General features: G+C 36.0%; 2 protein-coding genes across 2 annotated transcripts; both read left to right on the forward strand.

Annotated features, from left to right (window-relative positions):
* Window positions 1–1178: 1178 nt before the first annotated feature.
* On the forward strand, window positions 1179–12187 carry LOC113748448 (aminodeoxychorismate synthase, chloroplastic). The gene is made up of 14 exons (XM_027292003.1): window positions 1179–1257; window positions 2446–2819; window positions 3790–3921; window positions 4349–4416; window positions 4776–4840; window positions 5117–5183; window positions 5967–6254; window positions 6331–6454; window positions 7739–8010; window positions 8906–8985; window positions 9097–9199; window positions 9965–10047; window positions 10406–11023; window positions 11353–12187. The coding sequence occupies exons 2-14, from the start codon at window positions 2510–2512 to the stop codon at window positions 11843–11845; spliced, it is 2703 nt and encodes a 900-aa protein (XP_027147804.1). The 5' UTR covers window positions 1179–1257; window positions 2446–2509; the 3' UTR covers window positions 11846–12187.
* A 1559-nt stretch (window positions 12188–13746) lies between these two features.
* Window positions 13747–19634, forward strand: LOC113782978 (chorismate synthase 2, chloroplastic). The gene is made up of 13 exons (XM_027328968.1): window positions 13747–14038; window positions 15031–15181; window positions 15334–15410; window positions 15508–15566; window positions 15659–15742; window positions 15857–15949; window positions 16983–17063; window positions 17216–17347; window positions 17495–17597; window positions 17788–17882; window positions 18035–18100; window positions 18830–18914; window positions 19233–19634. Exons 1-13 carry the CDS (start codon window positions 13891–13893, stop codon window positions 19373–19375), a joined length of 1317 nt encoding a protein of 438 aa, XP_027184769.1. The 5' UTR covers window positions 13747–13890; the 3' UTR covers window positions 19376–19634.

Here is a 19634-nt window from a genome sequence, read left to right on the forward strand (position 1 = left end):
TCATTTCTTGAAATGCAAAACAACTCGAACGAATAGAAAAATAGAAGTTGAAATAGTACTCTAAAATTGTTAATTTGTTTTGGCTCCAAAATTTTCTCTTCTTAATAAACTATCTTGTTAATAATATTCATGATATTTGTAATGACGCCATGAATAAAATTGTGATTTGATGTCCAAAAAGGTTATAGATACTCTTATCTCACCATTCTTATATTTGTTTATTCTACAATATGTGTATCTACAAACATGCACATGTTTGTGCTGATACACACATGCATTTTATCTTGTCACCTTAAACTAAGATTTAAGTAATGAAACTAACCATGAAATCATAAAAATCATTACAGTTTCAAATTTTTTTTTTTTAAAAATACCCTATACCCGTAATTTTGAGGACACGAAAAAAGAATAAATTACTCGATACTCGAATCCAACTTAGTCTTATAGGAGCTCGTTCAAGGCTAATATATCAAGTAATTAATCTAGGCACGAACATGATTATATGTTTATAACTTTGTGTAATATATCAAGATTTTCAAGCTCTATGAACTCAAACATGATAAAAACATTTTTCACATTCACCGTAAAGAATAATAAGTTTAACTTTAAATCGATTTCTAAAATCGTTGCATTAATAATCAAACAAACTTAAATAGTAGAGCGTTCTATTGGACTACAAACATACACTATTTCACAATCCGAGAACATTGGCTTTCAACGCCTTTTAACAAGTCATAATAGGCAAAGATTGAAACTTTAGCTAAATTATGTAGAGAAAATTCACCAAATATATGAACATAGATGGCCAAATCGATATCATGTAAACCCTCAATGACTTCGAGCTAAAATTGTCCAAAAGAAGTCTCACTTTTCTTTTTTTTTTGAAGGATGTCCAAATGAAGTCTAAGCCAAAGAAGCAGTGTGGAACTAAACAACTACTACTAGATTTTCTTGATTTAGCCGTCCCTTGTCGTCGAGTTTATTCTAGCGTCAAAATATGAACCGCCTCTCCTTTGAAAAAAAAACGGTGGCTACAGATGCTTCTCCTTTTCCTCAATCCTCACCCACCCACTTCACCTATAAATAGAAAAGCCCAGTAAATATCTTAGTACTGTACTCCACTCATTAATTAAGGAATATAAAAAATTACAGCCTTTTAAGCATAAAGAAACAGATTTCCTTGCCGTTTGTTTTATATACACACACACACACATATATCTCTCTCTCTCTCGTGTGCCGCTTCTTCTGAGTTCTGAGGTAAGCTTTATGCGAAATCTTCAAGATCTGCCCCTCGTTTGTTTGAGGAATATTTATATGTATTACATCTGATGCATGCACGTTGCTGCGTTCCTTCATTGAAATGTTAAGATCTAATTCCTTTAAGGTTTCATGAGTTGCTCAATCCTGCTTGATTAATCAGCGTTGTTCCTCGTATTGAAACTTTTGCTTTATGGCATTCGTGAAGTGTATTAGTAGTAGTTATACTCTCAATTTATTTTTTTTTTAAAAAAAGAATGGCATTTAATGGTTAGCCTGCTGATCAGTTTGTAATCTACACGACAGCAGAAGAACGGAATGAAAAGTGGTTAATCACATACTTTGTTCATATTTTTTGATTGCTCGTATTTAAATTGAAGAGTGTATAGTAGGAATACAAATTGTATTCTTATAAGGTCGTCTTTGCGATATGCATCTTGCATTGGAATTTTTGAGTCACTCAATTGCATGAAAACATAGTTCAAATGAACATGCTTAACTTCAGAGATATGCTGAGATGCTTTGTTTCCTTGTGTTGGTGTAATGTGACGAGGAATTCTTTTATAGTTTCGTACGCTTGTGGACATCAATCTTTTCTTAAGGGTTGTCAAAGGGTTGGAAGTCAGGCAGGTGTCAACTGTTTGAAAGGGGGAAACTGGTCGGGAGCCTTACTAATGAAGAGCGTTAGTCATTAAAGACATGTTTCATTTAGCTTATAACTTGAAAGAGCAATCGTTGAATTGGGAATTTGATTGTTTCGTTTCTCTTGGTCTTAAGGGATGAAACTGGTACTTTTGCTTTTCAAATAAACTTGTTCCATTTCATTGGCAGTTTCACATCTGTATATTGCAAATGTGAAAATGGGAAAGCAATCTTTTATTTTAATGTTCTTTTATTTTTTTTTTCTTTTTTCCTGGCTAGGGGAGAGCATGAACTGTTTTGCAGTTTATACTCATAGGAGCTCATTTCTGGTGTTGCTTTTTGCTTTTGTATTCCTGATGCAAAGCATTAAAAGAGTGTACTGCTGAAGTTCGGTTATTCTTTGTAGAAAAATGTTTTATTTGATGTATTTGCTGTGCTTGACCTTTTCAATCAAAAGATTGAGCTCCGTTTATTGGTTATTGAGTAATTAAAAGTGATACTGAAGGCTGTAAGACATATCTAACTGTCTTAACTTGTTTGTTGCAGAAGGGCTAGAGGTAGGGGAGATTTTCTTGACAATTTTGGTATTGTTTTTCTCTTAAAGAAAAAAATGAACGTCTCTATGTGCTCAATGTCATCTGAGATAGCATTTTCTTCATGCGAGAGTCTCCAAGGCCGAAATCTTTATTTGATGCCTTTAAAATCTTTTGGCAAAGATAATGCTCGGATGCAAAAACGTGTTGTGGGGAATGTTCTTGTTTCCAGCCATTTGATACCTCATCATTTGGAGGAATCCTTTCCAAGAAAGGCACAGCTAGAGGGAAAAAATCGGAAGTTACAGTTCATCCGGACGTTGTTGATTGACAACTATGATAGTTATACCTACAATATATTCCAGGAACTGTCCATTGTCAATGGTGGTATGCTGTTATTCTCTTGCTGTCTTCTGTGCCCCATACCAATAAGTTTGTTAAGTTACTTGATATGCTTAGATTTTGTAGTTTCTGTTTGTGAATAGTGGTTTCCTGTATAGCTGCACATGAAGATAGTTAAACATTAATCTGCTAAACTGAATGCGGTCGAAAGCTGATTCTTGTGTATTGGCATGCTTATAAGGTTGTGGTTAGATGCTCTGCTCAGTCCAGGTGATTGACTTTTGTGAATATACCACCTTATAATCTGAAGTTTAGCTATATGATACAATGGGATAAAAATGCGAAGAGAAAAGTCTTGTTTGCAGGTTTTCCAAGCTCAAATATGCATGTTTTTTATTATTCCTTTCCCATAGGCAGATAACCTCCCCAATCATGTTTCTTCTACAGAATCTAATACAGATGTATGAGTGGACCTCTTGAGGGAAAAGAGTTGCCTTTTGATATCATCAGCCTCAGTGACTTATTCTCCTAACACTGATATTAGTTTTACATTTACCATTTTCGCCACATCCAGTAAGGATCTGGTTAATAGCAACTTTCAGAGACATTAGAAAGTGATTTTAGAAATAAAAAACAATTATGGTGATACATCTAGGACAGTCTTGTGTATGAAGCCCAGTGTACCTGCGAAAGATGGAAGGTGTGCCTGCATTGCCACTCATAATTTCTATCATGAGAAATGGATCATGTGAAGTCCCTTTCATGGTTGTATATGTCTTTAAACTGCTTTGCAAACCTGATTTACTTTTTTATGGTTAGCCTCCAGCACAGTTTATGTCTTTCTCCAGTTGTCTCAGTAAAAGCTGGTAAAAGCAAACATATTGTTGGATCTTGCTGCAACTTCTTGTTGTGTATGGCAATCACATCTTGTTGTTATGCACTTTTTATTTTAGCTAGTGGGTTCAATATTTTAGGCATACACTGAACATTTCATTTTGGCCCCTGAACTCCACAGTTCCTCCAGTGGTGATTCGGAATGATGAGTGGTCATGGGAAGATGCATATCGTGTTTTATATCAAGAAAAGGCATTTGATAATATTGTCATATCACCTGGCCCCGGCACACCGACATGCTCTGCAGACATAGGTAAGATACCAACACTATGACCTACCCCTCTGTACTTTTAGACTTTAAAGAAGCATGCCTACTGTCTGGATTAACATATTCTTACAAAATTAACATAGTTTGCATTCACTGAGGACGAAATGCATTGCCTTTATTTTTTTGGGGCTTTGTGATTGTCCAGAATACGTTGGTATTGCTTGGTTAGTCAGATTCATCTTGGCATTTTATGGATTTTGCTTATGTGTAAGAAAAAGAGAGAATTCTATTATCATAACGCTGTTGGTGTCAAAACTTTAACATCACATGTTAGGTCCATTGAGTTAATCCTGATATGCAAGTTGCTGCTACAGGAGATTTGACCTTTACATGTATGTTTCTTTTCTTCTCTATAATATAATGTGGTAGGATCATCTATGAGCATGCTCATTCATTTTCTTGCAATAACCAGGAATATGTCTTAGAGTGCTACTGGAGTGCAGAGACATCCCTATTTTAGGTGTCTGTCTTGGTCATCAGGTATTCGTCTTCATTGTGAACTTATCTAGTTAGTCTTCTAAATTCTTTTGTTCTTTCTTTATCATCTAGCTGGATTTTCCGCCCATCCACCATTATGCTTGTCCTTAGTTGAGAGTTGAGGTTCAACTGTTTTTGTCAAATATTTCTCCTTTCAAAAAAATTTGTTATAAGCATTTAATTTACATTATTACATGCAAAGTCGTCATATTGTGGTATGTTGATTGCATCGTGCTTCATCATAGGTAACAGACGGTGCAAAGTTTGGATTTGAATTAGAGTGAGTTGATTAAAATGGAGTAGAAAATAATAAACCTGTTTGTAGGGTGAACTTGTGATATTGCAGTCTATTTGTTCAACAGGCTTTAGGATATGTGCATGGAGCTAAAGTTGTTCGTGCATCTGTGCCTGTTCATGGACGTCTAAGGTATTGATACTTTGAAGATTTCATGCTTGATTAGGAATTTTCTGTGTTCAACTTCATAAAGAAACATGCTCCACTACTGTAGACAGGGGAACAAATCAATTTTTTAGGCTTAGAATATTATGCAGGATCTTTCTTTTGAATTTATTCAATCTTTTTTCATTTATAATTTGTAACACGCTGAGCATCTAAGTGTATGGCATTTTCTTTTTGTAGTTATACTGTCTGTTGATTAATGCATAGCATTACAACTTTTATTATTGTTGATCTCTTTTACAGTGACGTTGAGCATAACTGTTGTAGACTGTTCCATGATATCCCTTCTGGAAGAAATTCAGGATTTAAGGTCAGCAAGACAGCACATGTGAATTTGCGTATTTGAATTTCTTGGACAAAATGTGAAGCATAATAACTTCAGCTTTAGGCATTTGTTCTTTTCTTAGGTTTAGCTTGCATCTAAATCACTAGGAGTCATGCTATGGATCAAGACATTTACTCTAAAAGACAAGAGCGCTACTTAATTTGTTTCAATGACCATGCTCATTAGTTTTGAAGTCACGTAGTTCTCTTTTTGTGTACATGTAACTAACCTTAGAAGATTGCCATTTATTTTGAACTTTCTCCACTGTTTTGCTTATGATGGCACGAGTACTTGAAAATTCTTCCCAGTGATTCTATAGAGAGTTAATAACTATTGCAAGTCCCTACATGCATTGGTAAATTCATTTTTACACCATTTTTTTCCTCCAGATGCTCTGTATGTTGAAGAAAAAAAAACCTGAAAAAAATGTTATTCTGTGCTCTTTATGTAAGGTATGCATGATATGTTATACTAATCTTCTCATTTTGCAAGCTGTGATCATGGTTTTCAAGATGTATTCTTCAAAACCTAGTCAAATTGTGTATCTCAGCTGTCTTGGTTTGTTTAGTTTTACTTCTTGCTCGTTCAATTTGTGAACTTTTTTTTTAAAATTATTTTCAACTTGCTTATTTGGTAGAGCAGTTGAGTTTCGTTATAGTATGTTTTAAGGGATAGTATGTGGTTTTAACACAGTAGAGGAAAATTTTAAATGTCAATCATGTATTTTAATACGATATGATTCTAAACTGCTGTTGCTTTTTCTTGTAGGTTGTTAGGTATCATTCTCTTGTTATTGATCCACAATCCCTTCCAATGGAACTTATACCAATAGCATGGACTTCTTCTCCTGAAGTAGTTCCTTTTCTTGGTATCCAAGGATATGATTCTGTCTCTGACGCTCATGATAGACAAGGTGACCAACAAATGTTCGTTGACTGCATAGCGACAAAGTTGAATGAAAGAAAATCATGGCCTTCTTGTCACCCTCAAGAAACAAAGAGTGAAAAAGTCCTCATGGGTATCATGCACTCGACTAGGCCTCATTATGGTTTGCAGGTAGGTGTTTGGTTAGTGCTATCATACACAAACTGGCCTAGTTTTCCAGATCTATAATCATGTTCTTGCTCTCCAGTTTCATCCAGAGAGTGTTGCAACTGGTCATGGGAGGCAAATATTCAAGAACTTTGCTGACATAACAAAGGATTATTGGTTCAGGTTCAGATCATCTTCCAGTCCTGAGGGACAGGTTTATGCTGGTAAAGTACCTCCAAAAGTAGAATAATTTCATTTGCATTTTCATTTTCTGTTCTTTTTCTTTTTTGAATTATGATAACTGGAGGAGATGTTTGTTTACACTATGCTGTGATTCCTGTAGTGCTAAGGATTTTGTTAAGCAACAATCAGCTCTACTGGATTTTGATGAAGTCAAATCCATGATGGATCAAGAAAAGTATTGATGCAAAAATAATTTACTGGAAAAAAAAATTCTAGTATCTGATGTGACAACACAGATATTTTGCTTTGAGTTCAATGACGTTCAGGCTTAATGTTGCATCATAAAAAATGTGATAAAGCTGCTCAAATTGTTTCTTTGGGATTCAATAAAACTTAAGAGCTGACAAAAAAATTTATTTTAGTAGTTTCCAGACACACATGGTATGATGAAGAGGTAGTATGGTGGTGGATATATTATTGGTTTTTCATCTTTTTTTCTAATTCTAATATGATTTGGAGCTTAGAATTTCATTAGTCCTGAAGTTTGCTAGGGTCAATAAATTTAGTGGCTAATTAGATAGACAAACTTCTGGTTTATTTTTAAGATTGAATTATTGCACATGGAACTATAATTTTTTAACCTTACCATTTGTGAATGTAAGCCTCTTTTTTATCTGTTTCCAACTTGTTCAAAAGCTTTTGTTCTCATTCCCTGCAATTACAAAACTCAAATGAATTTTAACTTGAATGTCTTTCCTTGAAGCCACTAACCATTTTAGAGAATTACCATGATTGTCTAATTTATTTAATTCATTTATTCTCTGTAGTTGGGATCTGTATCAGCACTACGAAATGTAGCTATATTACATACAGTATTGTAAAGTCATTTCCTCCTCCTCTTTCCTTCTTTGGGAACCATTTGGAGCCCATCTGAAGTTGTGCTTTTAACTATTTAGCAAGTCCTAGATGGAAGTCCATTATTCCCCATTCTTTGCTCCTATCATGGAAATTTCAGATAGTTATATTCCTAATATAGGATTTACGAAAGAATTTAAATTTAGAAGCCCACCAGGCGAAGGATCAGTTCTATTGGTTCATGGGTCATTTGTGGTCTCTGTTCCTTTATTATTATTTTTTTTTTAACCTCACTGTGTTTCTTCTTCTTCTTTTTCTTCTCATTGGTTTTCATCCATGTCTGTAGCTTGGTTAGCTTGACTGTTCAATATGTTCTGGATGTTTTGAGAGTTGGAATTTCTTCTTTTCTGGTTGATTGACTTGATTATGTCATGGCCTCATATTCAGTCTGAACAGTAAACTTTACTTAGCATGCATGCAGGTGCCTGATGTTAGCCATCTCTTTCAAGATGTTATGAGAGGACATTTGGTGAAAAAAATGGATGAGGCAAAACATTTTAATTTTTACAACATGCCAAAGCTAAAGTATTTAAGCAATGATGTGAAATTTCTGAAGTTGAGATGGAGAAAATTGGCATCCCCAGCAGGCCGACTCGGTGGAGCTAGAGATATTTTCTGCAAACTTTTTGGAGATTTTAAAGCTGAGAACACCTTCTGGCTGGACAGTTCGTCTGTGGAAAAGGTCTTCTTTTTTCCTGCAGAAAGTCTTGCTCGCTATACATGTTTAGAGAGTTAATTTTATTTTCAGACGTTCTTCCTCTTAGTTACTGTGCATAGTCCTTTCCCATTATCTAAATGAGCAAAACATAAATACTTACAAGTACTTGTGGAAGGCATGACTAGTAGGTTTAGTTTGTCATGGATCTGCTCTTTTATCACCATACCCATGGCTTCTGAGAGGCAAATGGTTTAGTTTTGGTGTTATCACAGGGTATATATAGTCAAAATTGTTTTCAACTTGGTGATTGATTTTATAGAAAATTCTGAGATGACAGATTTTTTATGTTCTGAATTTTTTACTTAATATGTGAATGTTTTTGTATCCCTTGTTAATCAATAATGTTCATTATCTGTTGTTGAATGCTAACTCCAAAATCATGCTTCGTTTTGGTGATGTTTATTATTAGTATTAAATGCTTACGAACTCCTTACAATGGAATTACAGATAAACAGTGCTTTGTTTTTTCTGGTTTTTGTTATAAACCACTTTGCTAGTGATTCTAACAGCATAAGATATGCCTCTTGATTCTTAAAACTGTCTCTGGCTGCTTTAACACCATTTACACTCTTCTGATGTAATGAGTTACTCTTTTATAATAGATTATATATGTTTACCTAGTTGCATAAAGTGACAGAGGTTTGAGATTGACACTAGGGTAAGTTGTTGCTTTGAATTGAAAATGTCTCCTGCATGTTGATTGCAAATTTCAAACTTTGTTGCCTTACGGCCCTATGAGACTACCTACCCTTTGCTTCAAAGACTTAAGTAATGGTGTTATTTTGATATGATCACAGTTGGAGGATCATGGTTGTCTTTAGTTTGACGTGTTGGATTCTAAATCTTTTGTATCACTCAGGAAAGGGCTCGATTTTCATTTATGGGGGGAAAAGGTGGCACCTTGTGGAAGCAAGTTACCTTTAGACTGTCAAACGAAAGGTTTGAATAATAGCAAATTTGTTCTGTGTAGTCTAATTCGGAATTGTCCTTTTATTTCTTTTTCTTTTCCAATTATCCTTTTTTACATTTGAGACTTCTTTTTCATTCCAGTGATGCAGAATTTAGAAGTGGAGGGTATCTATCAATTGAAGATGCCCAGGGCTTTACCCAAAGTATCATTTTAGAGGATGGCTTCTTTGATTTTTTGAACAAGGTATGTTATAAGTTTGCTTTATGAAGGTGTGCAGCACTTCAAAAAGCAGTAAATTATGCAAGTTTTGGAATTCAATGCATGAATTGTTGAATTAGCAAATGTTCTGATGAAGAAATAGTCCAACAGCAGTAAATTTTTAGAGGTATGTGATGCTCTTTTTGTGTTGCTTTTTGAGGTGATCAGGCCTTGCTATGAATCCCAACTTTTCAGCTTCCTATCACTTCTGGCATGGGTGGTGGACAGTATGACTCCATTGAAATTGCCAATATGTGTGTCATGGATATCTTTCAGGGAAAACTATAATATGAAGTTTGATGCCTTTGTGTCTTTCTGTTTTGGGTCATAAACATAGTTTATTTGCTATCTGTTTTCTGTGCTTATAATGACTTTAAACCTCAGTATAGTGCAAGACATTTCACCTGCTTTTTTATCCCATCACATACTTTGGTCTATGAGGATATTTATGAAAATATTATCTCATGTTGATTGCTGATCAGATCATATTTCTGGTTGATAAGCTTAATAAGCTTACATTTCAGTCACTCATTTTCCCACATATTTGTGTTATGTCCTTTAGAATGAGATTGTTAGATTACGCCTTTTCAATGTCCAGCTATTACTCTCTGTGCTTTTGATGTCCTACATTCTTTTGGGCATTCTCAAGCATGCATTTCCTAATTTTGTTGTGCAACTTAACAGAAGGTAGATGTGGATATTAATATCAAAATAATCTTTATTTAATAGATGTTTTTATCTGTGCATCAGGAGCTGCATTCCTTTCGTTATGACAAAAAGGACTTTGAAGGATTACCATTCGATTTTTATGGTGGCTATGTTGGCTATATTGGGTAAGTATCATATCATGTCAGATTGAAATGCTTCATAATATCTGTAAAAGGAGGAAGCCCATGTGTAAAATATTTTTTTTCTTAAGGTTGTAGAGCATAGGTTCCGTAGAAGATGAAAACTTCTATGACATATAGTAATTTCTTTGACATAATTCTTCTTATTATAAGCAAATTTCATAGTTTCCCCTCCTTGCTATTTGTCCACACATTTTTTGCCCTTGCCATGAAATCCTTTGTTGTACTACCCAGGATATTAATAAGCTCTGCAGGCTAATGTGATGATTTTAAAACTTTTCTCATGCTCAATTTCTATAAGGCTGTAAATTCTATGCCAACATCAAAGATTCACTTAATGCAGGTATGATCTTAAAGTTGAATGTGGCATGGCCTTGAACCGTCACAAATCAAGGGCCCCGGATGCTTGTTTTTTCTTTTCAGATAATTTTGTTGTGATAGACCATCACAAGGATGATATCTATATTTTGTCTATACATGAGCAAGGCACATCTGCTAGTACATGGTTGGATGATGCTGAGCAGAAGCTTCTTAGTATTGAAAATTCCACAACAAAAAGTTTGATGTTTCAAGTGTCTCAAGGTTCAATAGATGACCCATTGAAATTAGGTTTTTCTGCTGGAAAATCTAGAGAGCAATATATGAAAGACATCAACAATTGTCAAAAATTTATTAAAGATGGAGAAAGCTACGAGTTATGTCTCACGACTCAGTTGAAGAAGAAAATAGGGGAAATGGATCCATTGGGACTTTATCTTAATCTTAGAGAAAAAAATCCTGCACCATATGCTGCGTGGCTCAATTTTTCAAAGCAAAACCTGTGCATCTGTTGTTCTTCTCCTGAGAGGTTCCTTCGATTGGACAGACATGGTATTTTGGAAGCAAAACCTATCAAGGGTACTATAGCTCGTGGATCTACCAAACAAGAAGATGAATTACTTAAATTGCAATTGCAATACAGGTAATATATCTGGTTTATTTTTCAGCAACTTGGTTTTCTTCTTCCACTTCCTCATCTTTCTAGCTTATTTGGCTATTAGCTACTTGAACTTTTCAAATCTGAACTGCTTCTCTAGAAACTTCTAAAGCAATCATTTTCTTTCCCTTTCCTTTTCCTCTGTGTTATAATTGCTCTGTGTTTATATTGGTTCTCATACTCATCTGAGTTTCTTGACAACATGGTTCTGGTACTAATTGTTGGCAATTTGTTCGGCTGCTTAATATGCAACTAATGTTAGCCCCATCCCCCCAACCCTCCTGCCCCCAAAAAAAAAAAAAAAAAAATCACAGTGAAAAGGATCAGGCTGAAAATCTGATGATTGTCGACCTTCTGAGGAATGATCTTGGACGTGTATGCGAACCTGGTTCAGTTCATGTTCCCCATCTTATGGAAGTGGAGTCATATGCAACAGTTCACACTATGGTGAGTACTATTCGGGGGAGGAAGCAAGCAAATGTATCTGCAATTGAATGCGTCAGAGCTGCATTCCCTGGCGGGTCAATGACAGGTGCACCAAAGCTGAGATCCATGGAAATTCTCGACACTCTAGAAAATTGTTCCAGAGGCATCTACTCTGGATGCATTGGGTTTTTCTCATTCAACCAAACGTTTGATCTTAACATCGTCATTAGAACAGTAGTGATACATGAGGATGAAGCTTCCATAGGAGGAGGAGGGGCCATTACAGCTCTTTCAAGTCCGGATGAAGAGTACAAAGAAATGATTCTGAAAACAAGAGCTCCCGCTAGTGCTGTTTTCGACTGCGAAAGCAAGTCACACTAAGTTTTATAGTACATAGTTCAGAAAAATATTTGAAAGGGCTGCTGATGTGCTAATCTGGATTGTTGGGATGAGGTAATTGTAGAATACCACAATAGTTTAGTCATTCTTTTAGGAGAGCTGGTAAGGAATATTTTGGCTCTTCACGCAAATCACACCTACAAATAGAATTTTTTTTGGAAACAATTGCTGGGAGTCGGGGGCATGAAAATGTGGTTATGCAGAGCATCATTCCAGTGCTGATTCCCGACCTCCATGTGTCTGTAATATCAATCTCTAGAAATTTTGAAATTTAACAGGTGTGGAGTTAAGTGGACCTGCAAAAGGTAAACTTCCATGGCTTCATTGTTCACTTTGTCTCAGAAATGATTGTTATTGATACTAGGGATGATTTAGAGCTTTTATGCAAGTGATTGATGGCATTATCTCGGTAGGATTAAGTGTGGCAGACAGAGGTTAGTTAAACTGCTTATGTATCAGCAATTAGCATGTTGTATAATCCTCGTCTATGGTCCTGTGGGAATTTGATGAGACTCGTCCAAGGACATTGCAGTTCTACAAAATTAGTATGTTGCATGATCCTTCTTCAAGCCTGCTAGTTTTCACTACTACCAGTTACTAACTCAATAAGCTAAGAACTTTGAAGAAAACTAGACCTTTTTTCTGACGGCTATATACACTTCTCTGAAATGTCAATGCAAGAGGGTGCTTTAATCACGGAAGCACTAATCAATTTGCTGATTGCAATAGATCTTCTGTCTCACTTTTCATCTCACCTTTATCGTTGTATATTGATATATATCTCTTTCATAAATATTGAATTTTAATTCTTTTTTATTTTCTTAAAATCTAACAAATATTAATTGAGTGATACACAAAATTAAACAAACTCAAAATATCAAAATATGCCAAAAAAAAATTTATTTAATTAATAAAAAATGGAATAAAAGATCCGTTACGGTTACTAATGCTTTGGGGCTGTTATCGCTTTTTCTTTACAGGTAGTACCAACTAGTAATTCCCTCACAACTCACAAGCTCTCTTCCACAACCCAAAATAAATGAATACAAAATAGGAAGAAAAAAAAATTGCCAGTCAATTGGTAGTACCCACCCGCATAACTTTTCTTTTTCCATTTTCCTTTTTTCCTTCTTGTGGACCAGCGTAATATAGCACCAATGTCATTGTATAGTTCTATAATATAAGTATGCGTTGCCAAAGATGGCACGTGTATACTCCTGCAAAACATGAGGCAATTTGAAACCTGAATAAGAGATTGAGTGGGATTAGGGCTTCTACAATCCCAAACAATCGTAATTTTAATTGTAAGGTCCAACTAATGAAAAGGGATTGTGTTTGATTCGAAATAAGGTGAACATGGTAATATATAATTTTTCAAAAAGTGTCGAAACTGATATATATTTTTATATACTGTTATGTTAAATATTTATCCCTTTTTTTTAACCTTTCCTCCTCTCCTAATCCCTCCCTACCCTCACACCTAACTGTTTGAATCCTAATCTGTCAGGCGAAACATAAAACTCCTATTCAACGACTCCAACAGCGGTTAACGGTTAGTATTTATATTACACCATGTAAATACAAATGAGACACTGATGATTATGTAAAATTGCGCTATATTTTTATAATATATCTGTTATGTTAATATTTGTGCAGTAAATTTGTAGCATACGAGGGGATGATGGGGAAAGAAAGGGGTTAGTTTTTTTTTTTTTAATTCCTTTCAAATGGGAGGGGTTAGGTAGATGGTGCCCCGAAGAAGACTGCCCAAAATTCCCAATCTCAAATTGTGTTGTGGGGCCGCCCAATGGTTTAGCTATGGTGACCCCATCACGTACCTTCCTTACCCGACTACACTCATCACCAACTCCCTCCTCCTCTTCTACTCGTTATTTTAACAACCAGCCTCCCACCGAACTTTTCTTATTCACGTTTAAATTTTCCAATCCAATAATCTTTCACTTCAATACCACCCTTGCAATTCGTATTTTCCATTTCGGGTCAAAGCCCATAACCGACCCCCGAAAATGGCTTCGTCTCTATCTACCAAACCTTTTCTCGGAGCTCCCTCATCTTCCGATGGATTCTCCGGTCTCGGATCGCTCCAGTCCGCATCTAAGCTTCTCCCTGCCTCCCTGCATCTTCCCGCTTGCCGTTCCCACCCCAGGCGCCTCCGTCAGTATTTTCTTTTCTTTTTTTTTTAACTTCGTCCTTAGCGTCTCCTCTCTTTTTTTTTTCCTCCTCAAAAATGTCCATTTGCTGTATTATTTGATCTTATTTCACCTGAGAACTTGCTAGCATATTGATTTGGATTCGTGTTAATCGAGCTCAAGCACGTTAAAAATTCTGAGAATTCGATTGAAAGTGAAAGCTTCAAGCTTTTAACCTTGGTTTGAATTGTTAAGGAGCCTTGGAAATCGTTTTTGAGCTTCGCTTACTATTATAATTTTGAGCCTGAGCGGGAATGACCTTTTTGTTGAAGTCAAGCAGGAGCACCTTGATTTCCTTGTAACGTGTAAATTAGGCTTTTTGCCTGTTGAGCCGGGCTGGAGTTCAGCCTAGATTGTCAGTGAACTCTAAATTCTATTTGTTCAGGTTTGGTTTGATTAGTTGATGGACTACTTTTGAAGTATCTCTTAATCAGCGAAGCTCAAGTTATGCTTCTACTTACACCAAGGATATTATTAGCTAAGAAGAATTTGGTTATATTCTTGTACTTTTTGCTTTCTATGACGGTGGTAGCATGAATTTTAAGTGCAGTTGATTTGTAACAATATTGCGAATATCATTAGCATTCCTTCATCTGTTAGTGGAATATACTTGATGTGGTGATTTTGGTAACATCGCTGATTGGATATGTTGTGATGTGTGATATTATAATAAAGGTAATCGCAGCTTGTTGTCGAAACAGTTATGAGTTAGTTGATTTTCCATAACCTGTATGCTGTATTAGTAATTTGAGGGTAATGTTTGGTATTGCTTAGAAAGTTGGGAAATAAGTATGCCATCCAGAAAAGATTGATCTTAGAAGCCTTCAAAATTGATTTTGCCAATGCCGTGATCGGAAGCGGTATCTGGAGTGCACTGGTTTCTTTCTAACTTCCAGTGTTAATTAATAGGCCACTAGTTTTTGCTTAAGATTCCTAACCATTGTTGTGCGCTTACAGAGATACAGGCTGCTGGTAATTCATTTGGCACTTACTTTCGTGTTACAACATTTGGAGAATCTCATGGTGGTGGTGTTGGATGCATTATTGACGGATGTCCTCCTCAGATTCCGCTTTCGGAAACTGATATGCAAGTAGATCTTGATAGAAGGTACTAAAGTGATCATGCTTATGTCGTCAGTTATAGTTTAATGCAAAAACGGTGTGCAACTCTCATTTGTTTCGTTTCTAGTACTGAATGTTACAAGTTTTCTTGTTGTGTAAAGGCTGTTTATCAACTGAAATTTAACACTTTGCGTACAGGAGACCAGGCCAAAGCCGAATTACCACTCCTAGAAAGGAAACTGACACATGCCGAATATCATCAGGGATTGCAGAGGGTAAGATCTTTACTGGATCTCCACATATTTTCCTATTTTTCTTTTAGTTGTCACCTGCATTTGAGAAGTTGACTAATGCTTGATCCTTTAATTGCAGGAGTGACTACAGGAACTCCAATCAAAGTAGAAGTACCCAATACAGACCAGAGGGGGCATGTAAGTGGTTATCCATGTTTATCTGTGCATGAATCTTCAATATGTTAATATTGTGGTGCCTCTGCATTTCAAGGTGCTATTTATTTGTGCAGGACTACAGCGAAATGTCAAAAGCATATAGGCCATCTCATGCTGATGCAACTTATGATTTTAAGTATGGTGTGCGATCGGTACAGGTAACTGTGTTGAATTTCTCTGTGATTTGGATAAACCGAATAGCTTCATACAATATGGAAGTATCATGTCTAATATTACCATTGAATCATTTCATGGCCTTTATGAAAACATAGGGTGGTGGAAGATCTTCTGCAAGAGAAACTATCGGAAGAGTTGCTGCAGGAGCTGTTGCCAAGAAAATTCTCAAGTTAAAATCTGGAACAGAGGTAGGTTTGTTCAAGTTTGATGAGTGAGTTAGGTAATTGTTTCTAATTTGTAATACCATTTTAAGGATCTCCAACATAGACTTTAAGTATGATTTTGTACCTGCATGTGCTTAGTACATCCGCCATCCGTGTTGACAGGCCTTCATTATGCCAAAATTATCTGTTCTTACCTATGTGTAGCTCAAATTAAAATAAAAAAAAAGTATTCCCGTAGATTTGCATATTCACTTTGAAAACATGACAAAATAAACAAAGTTTATTGATTTTATTAACTTATGTACCATTTCATTCATGCTTTGGGAAGAAGGAAGTTTTACAAGGATGAATACATATACACCCACACACATACATACATACATATATGTATATATATGTATTTATGTCTTATTGAAGAGGAGGAGTTTTCTAGGAAAGCTTGTGTACCTCTTAACAAGTTTTACCAGTTTTAATCTTTTCCTTAGTTACGGGTCCTTAAATTCAATAAGGGTAAATACGCTTTCACACCTATACTACATTTGCAGCTTACCTTGAGCTATCGAATTATTAGATGTAGAGAATTAGGTTGTCTGAGTATTTAATGAAGACAGTCTGGCTAAAATACCACAGTATGCTATACAGCCTAAACTTAACTCAGCCTTTTTCTAAATAGTTGAGCTCCAATATCTTCTGAGATTTCCAACATCCATATCGTGCGAATAGCAATTTCGTTACAGATATTTTGTGCATGCAAAGTTGTCTTCTAGTGGTTCTCTGGGTTTCATGGCAATCTTATATACAGACGAGTGAGAGAGGGCTAGGATAAAGGCTGAACTGCGACTTTTAAATAACCAACTAATGCACTGTCTCTGTATTCTGCTGGGATTTTTCCTGTCATATTGCAAGGCTGTAAAGAAGCTTGAATGAAGTTTGCATCACAGAAGATCATGGTTTTGTCTGTATTGTTGCTGCCATGCTTGTGACATATTATACGAACTGAATAGTGATTGCTTGTTTGCATCATGGGGAGCTTATTTCAAGATTCTTTATATTGCAGATTCTTGCTTATGTCTCTCAAGCTCACAACATTGTACTTCCTGAGGGTTTAGTAGATCATGAAACTGTGACACTTGATGAGGCAAGTTTGCTGAATTACTTTTTTGTTTCCTTTTGGAAGCATCTGATTCTTCCCTAGACGTGGCATAAATCCTGACGTTCTTTTGACATGACTGCTTTAGTGATAAAAATATACCTCAATCATGGACTGACTTCTCAATCCATAAATATCAGATAGAGAGTAATATAGTGCGGTGTCCAAATCCAGAGTATGCAAAAAAGATGATAGATGCTATTGATGCCGTCCGAGTGAGAGGTGATTCTGTTGGTGGTGTGGTCACTTGCATTGTCCGAAATGTCCCACGGGTAAGGTTACTTTCTATTTTCAATGTGCTTGTACTGATGTGAATTCTGACTTGCTTGCATAGTTATTGTCAGAAGCTTGAAGGTTTGAACACTCAGACAAATTCCAAATTCATAGTAGGGTTGTGACAATGTTTAATATTATTTTAGGGGCTTGGCTCACCTGTTTTTGATAAACTTGAAGCAGAGCTGGCTAAAGCTGTTATGTCACTACCGGCAACAAAGGGCTTTGAGTTTGGCAGTGGTTTTGCAGGTGGTTGAGCATTATTATATCTGTTGTTATACCAAAACTTGGTGACAAGCAATTGATATCTTTTTTCTTCTAATTTTTTTTCCCACCATCTAGAGGAGAGGCCTAAGTTGTTTGCTGATATGCCTGCTTTATTGCTTTAAGGGTCTGGGTTTCCCCATTCTGATCTGTTTTTACTGGTAAACTTCACAAGGTACATTCTTGACTGGCAGTGAGCATAACGATGAGTTTTTTATGGATGAACATGGACGCATCAGGACAAGGACCAACCGATCTGGAGGGATACAGGTAAATGTGGACTTCTGTCCAAAATGGTATTCATTTTGCTATGTGCATTTATCTGATATGTAATGATTGTCATTCAAAATATTCTTGTAGGATTCGTATGCATGTGTGCATGTATCTGATATTAATGTTTGTCATTCAAAATATCCTTGTAGGGTGGAATATCAAATGGAGAAATGATAAACATGAGAATAGCTTTCAAACCAACATCTACAATTGGTGTAAGTGTCTCTCTCTCTCTCATACTAATCGAGTTATTTTCTTCTTGTTGTTATGCTCCTAGTTAGCTTCATACTGTTAAGCTCCTCTTCGCACAAATGTTTGACCTTTGATATTGAAGATTGACTTGAATCAATTTCGTTACAACAACTTGTGTGTACAAACAAGTCCATGTGAACATTTGCATTTGTTACAATCTAGCAACAAATTTCCAACTCTATCTAGGCCCTATCTATATGGATTTATAAAGCTTTACAGATTGGAAAATGTACTATTGCTTCATGAGTACTTTGACGTATTGAAGTGTCAGTGTCTTCATTTCGTATATATAGTCCACTGTGTTATGGAAACTGTTTTCTGAAACCCAGAGGAGTTCTTTGTCCACAACAAAATCATTGACGAGACTCGAGATTCTTCAATTTTCCTGCATAATGTTTACTCTTTCACTGTTTTGGAGCTCTAATCATTTTCTTTTGACTTCTTTGACTATTAGTTTTCATCTCTATCTAGTGTGAAATCATCGCCTCAAAAACTTGTGCAATTCTGGTTGGGAGTGTTTTATGGGGCAGCTGGCAATTTCCTAGTCCTCTTCTTGGGCAGAAGATTGAATTAGGATTTCCACTGCTCTATGTTTGCACAAGCATGTCTTCTCTATAACTATGTTTCTGATATGTTCTTTCTTAAAGAACCTTGGTGTTAAAATCACATTGTTTATAATGATGTTTATCCAGAGGAAGCAGAATACTGTGACCAGAGACAGGCATGATACAGAGCTTATAGCTCGTGGACGCCATGATCCTTGTGTCGTCCCACGAGGTTTGTTTTATGAATATTGCCACTGTCAGCATTCTATAAACTATCTGCCGTTCATCCTTATTTACACCTTTTAGTGACTCTTTTCATGCTGCTATAGAGCAATGTGGATTGCCCTCATTGTGACTTGATAATACAGAGTCATGCTTTGTTCCTACATTTTTTTGGGTACGGGTTTTCGGTTTGTCTCTGGGGAATAACTAATAATGAAATTGGTGCCAGTAACTGAGTTCTTTTGCATGCTTTGGAGTTTAAATAGAGATAGTTACAAGCATAGAGCCAATTGGTTAAGTCTATGATTTTGCTATGGTGATTTTGCAGCTGTTCCAATGGTGGAAGCTATGGTAGCCCTGGTTCTCGTTGATCAGTTGATGGCACATCATTCACAGTGTATGCTTTTCCCTATTAATCCTGCATTACAGGAACCAGTGGAGATGGCAAGAGCTGAGCCAGTGGAATTTTGAGCCACTGCAATTTTGGTGGCTGCTCTTTGTGATATTGTTGTAACCTTTGCTTGATTTCTAGTACATCAACAGGAAATACTTCCTGGAAAGAGTGCAATTGTGGCATCAAGTATAATAAATTTTTTTGTTATGAAAATTTGCAATTTTGTATCATGCAGAAACAGTGAACTTGATTTAGGGAAGCTTGCAGTTATTTTTAAGACATTGCAAATGTATACAGGCTTGCTGTTGACTTGAGAAAGTATTTCTTGCATTTTCA

The sequence above is a fragment of the Coffea eugenioides genome, chromosome 9, assembly GCF_003713205.1.
Source record: "Coffea eugenioides isolate CCC68of chromosome 9, Ceug_1.0, whole genome shotgun sequence".
Lineage (NCBI taxonomy): Eukaryota > Viridiplantae > Streptophyta > Magnoliopsida > Gentianales > Rubiaceae > Coffea > Coffea eugenioides.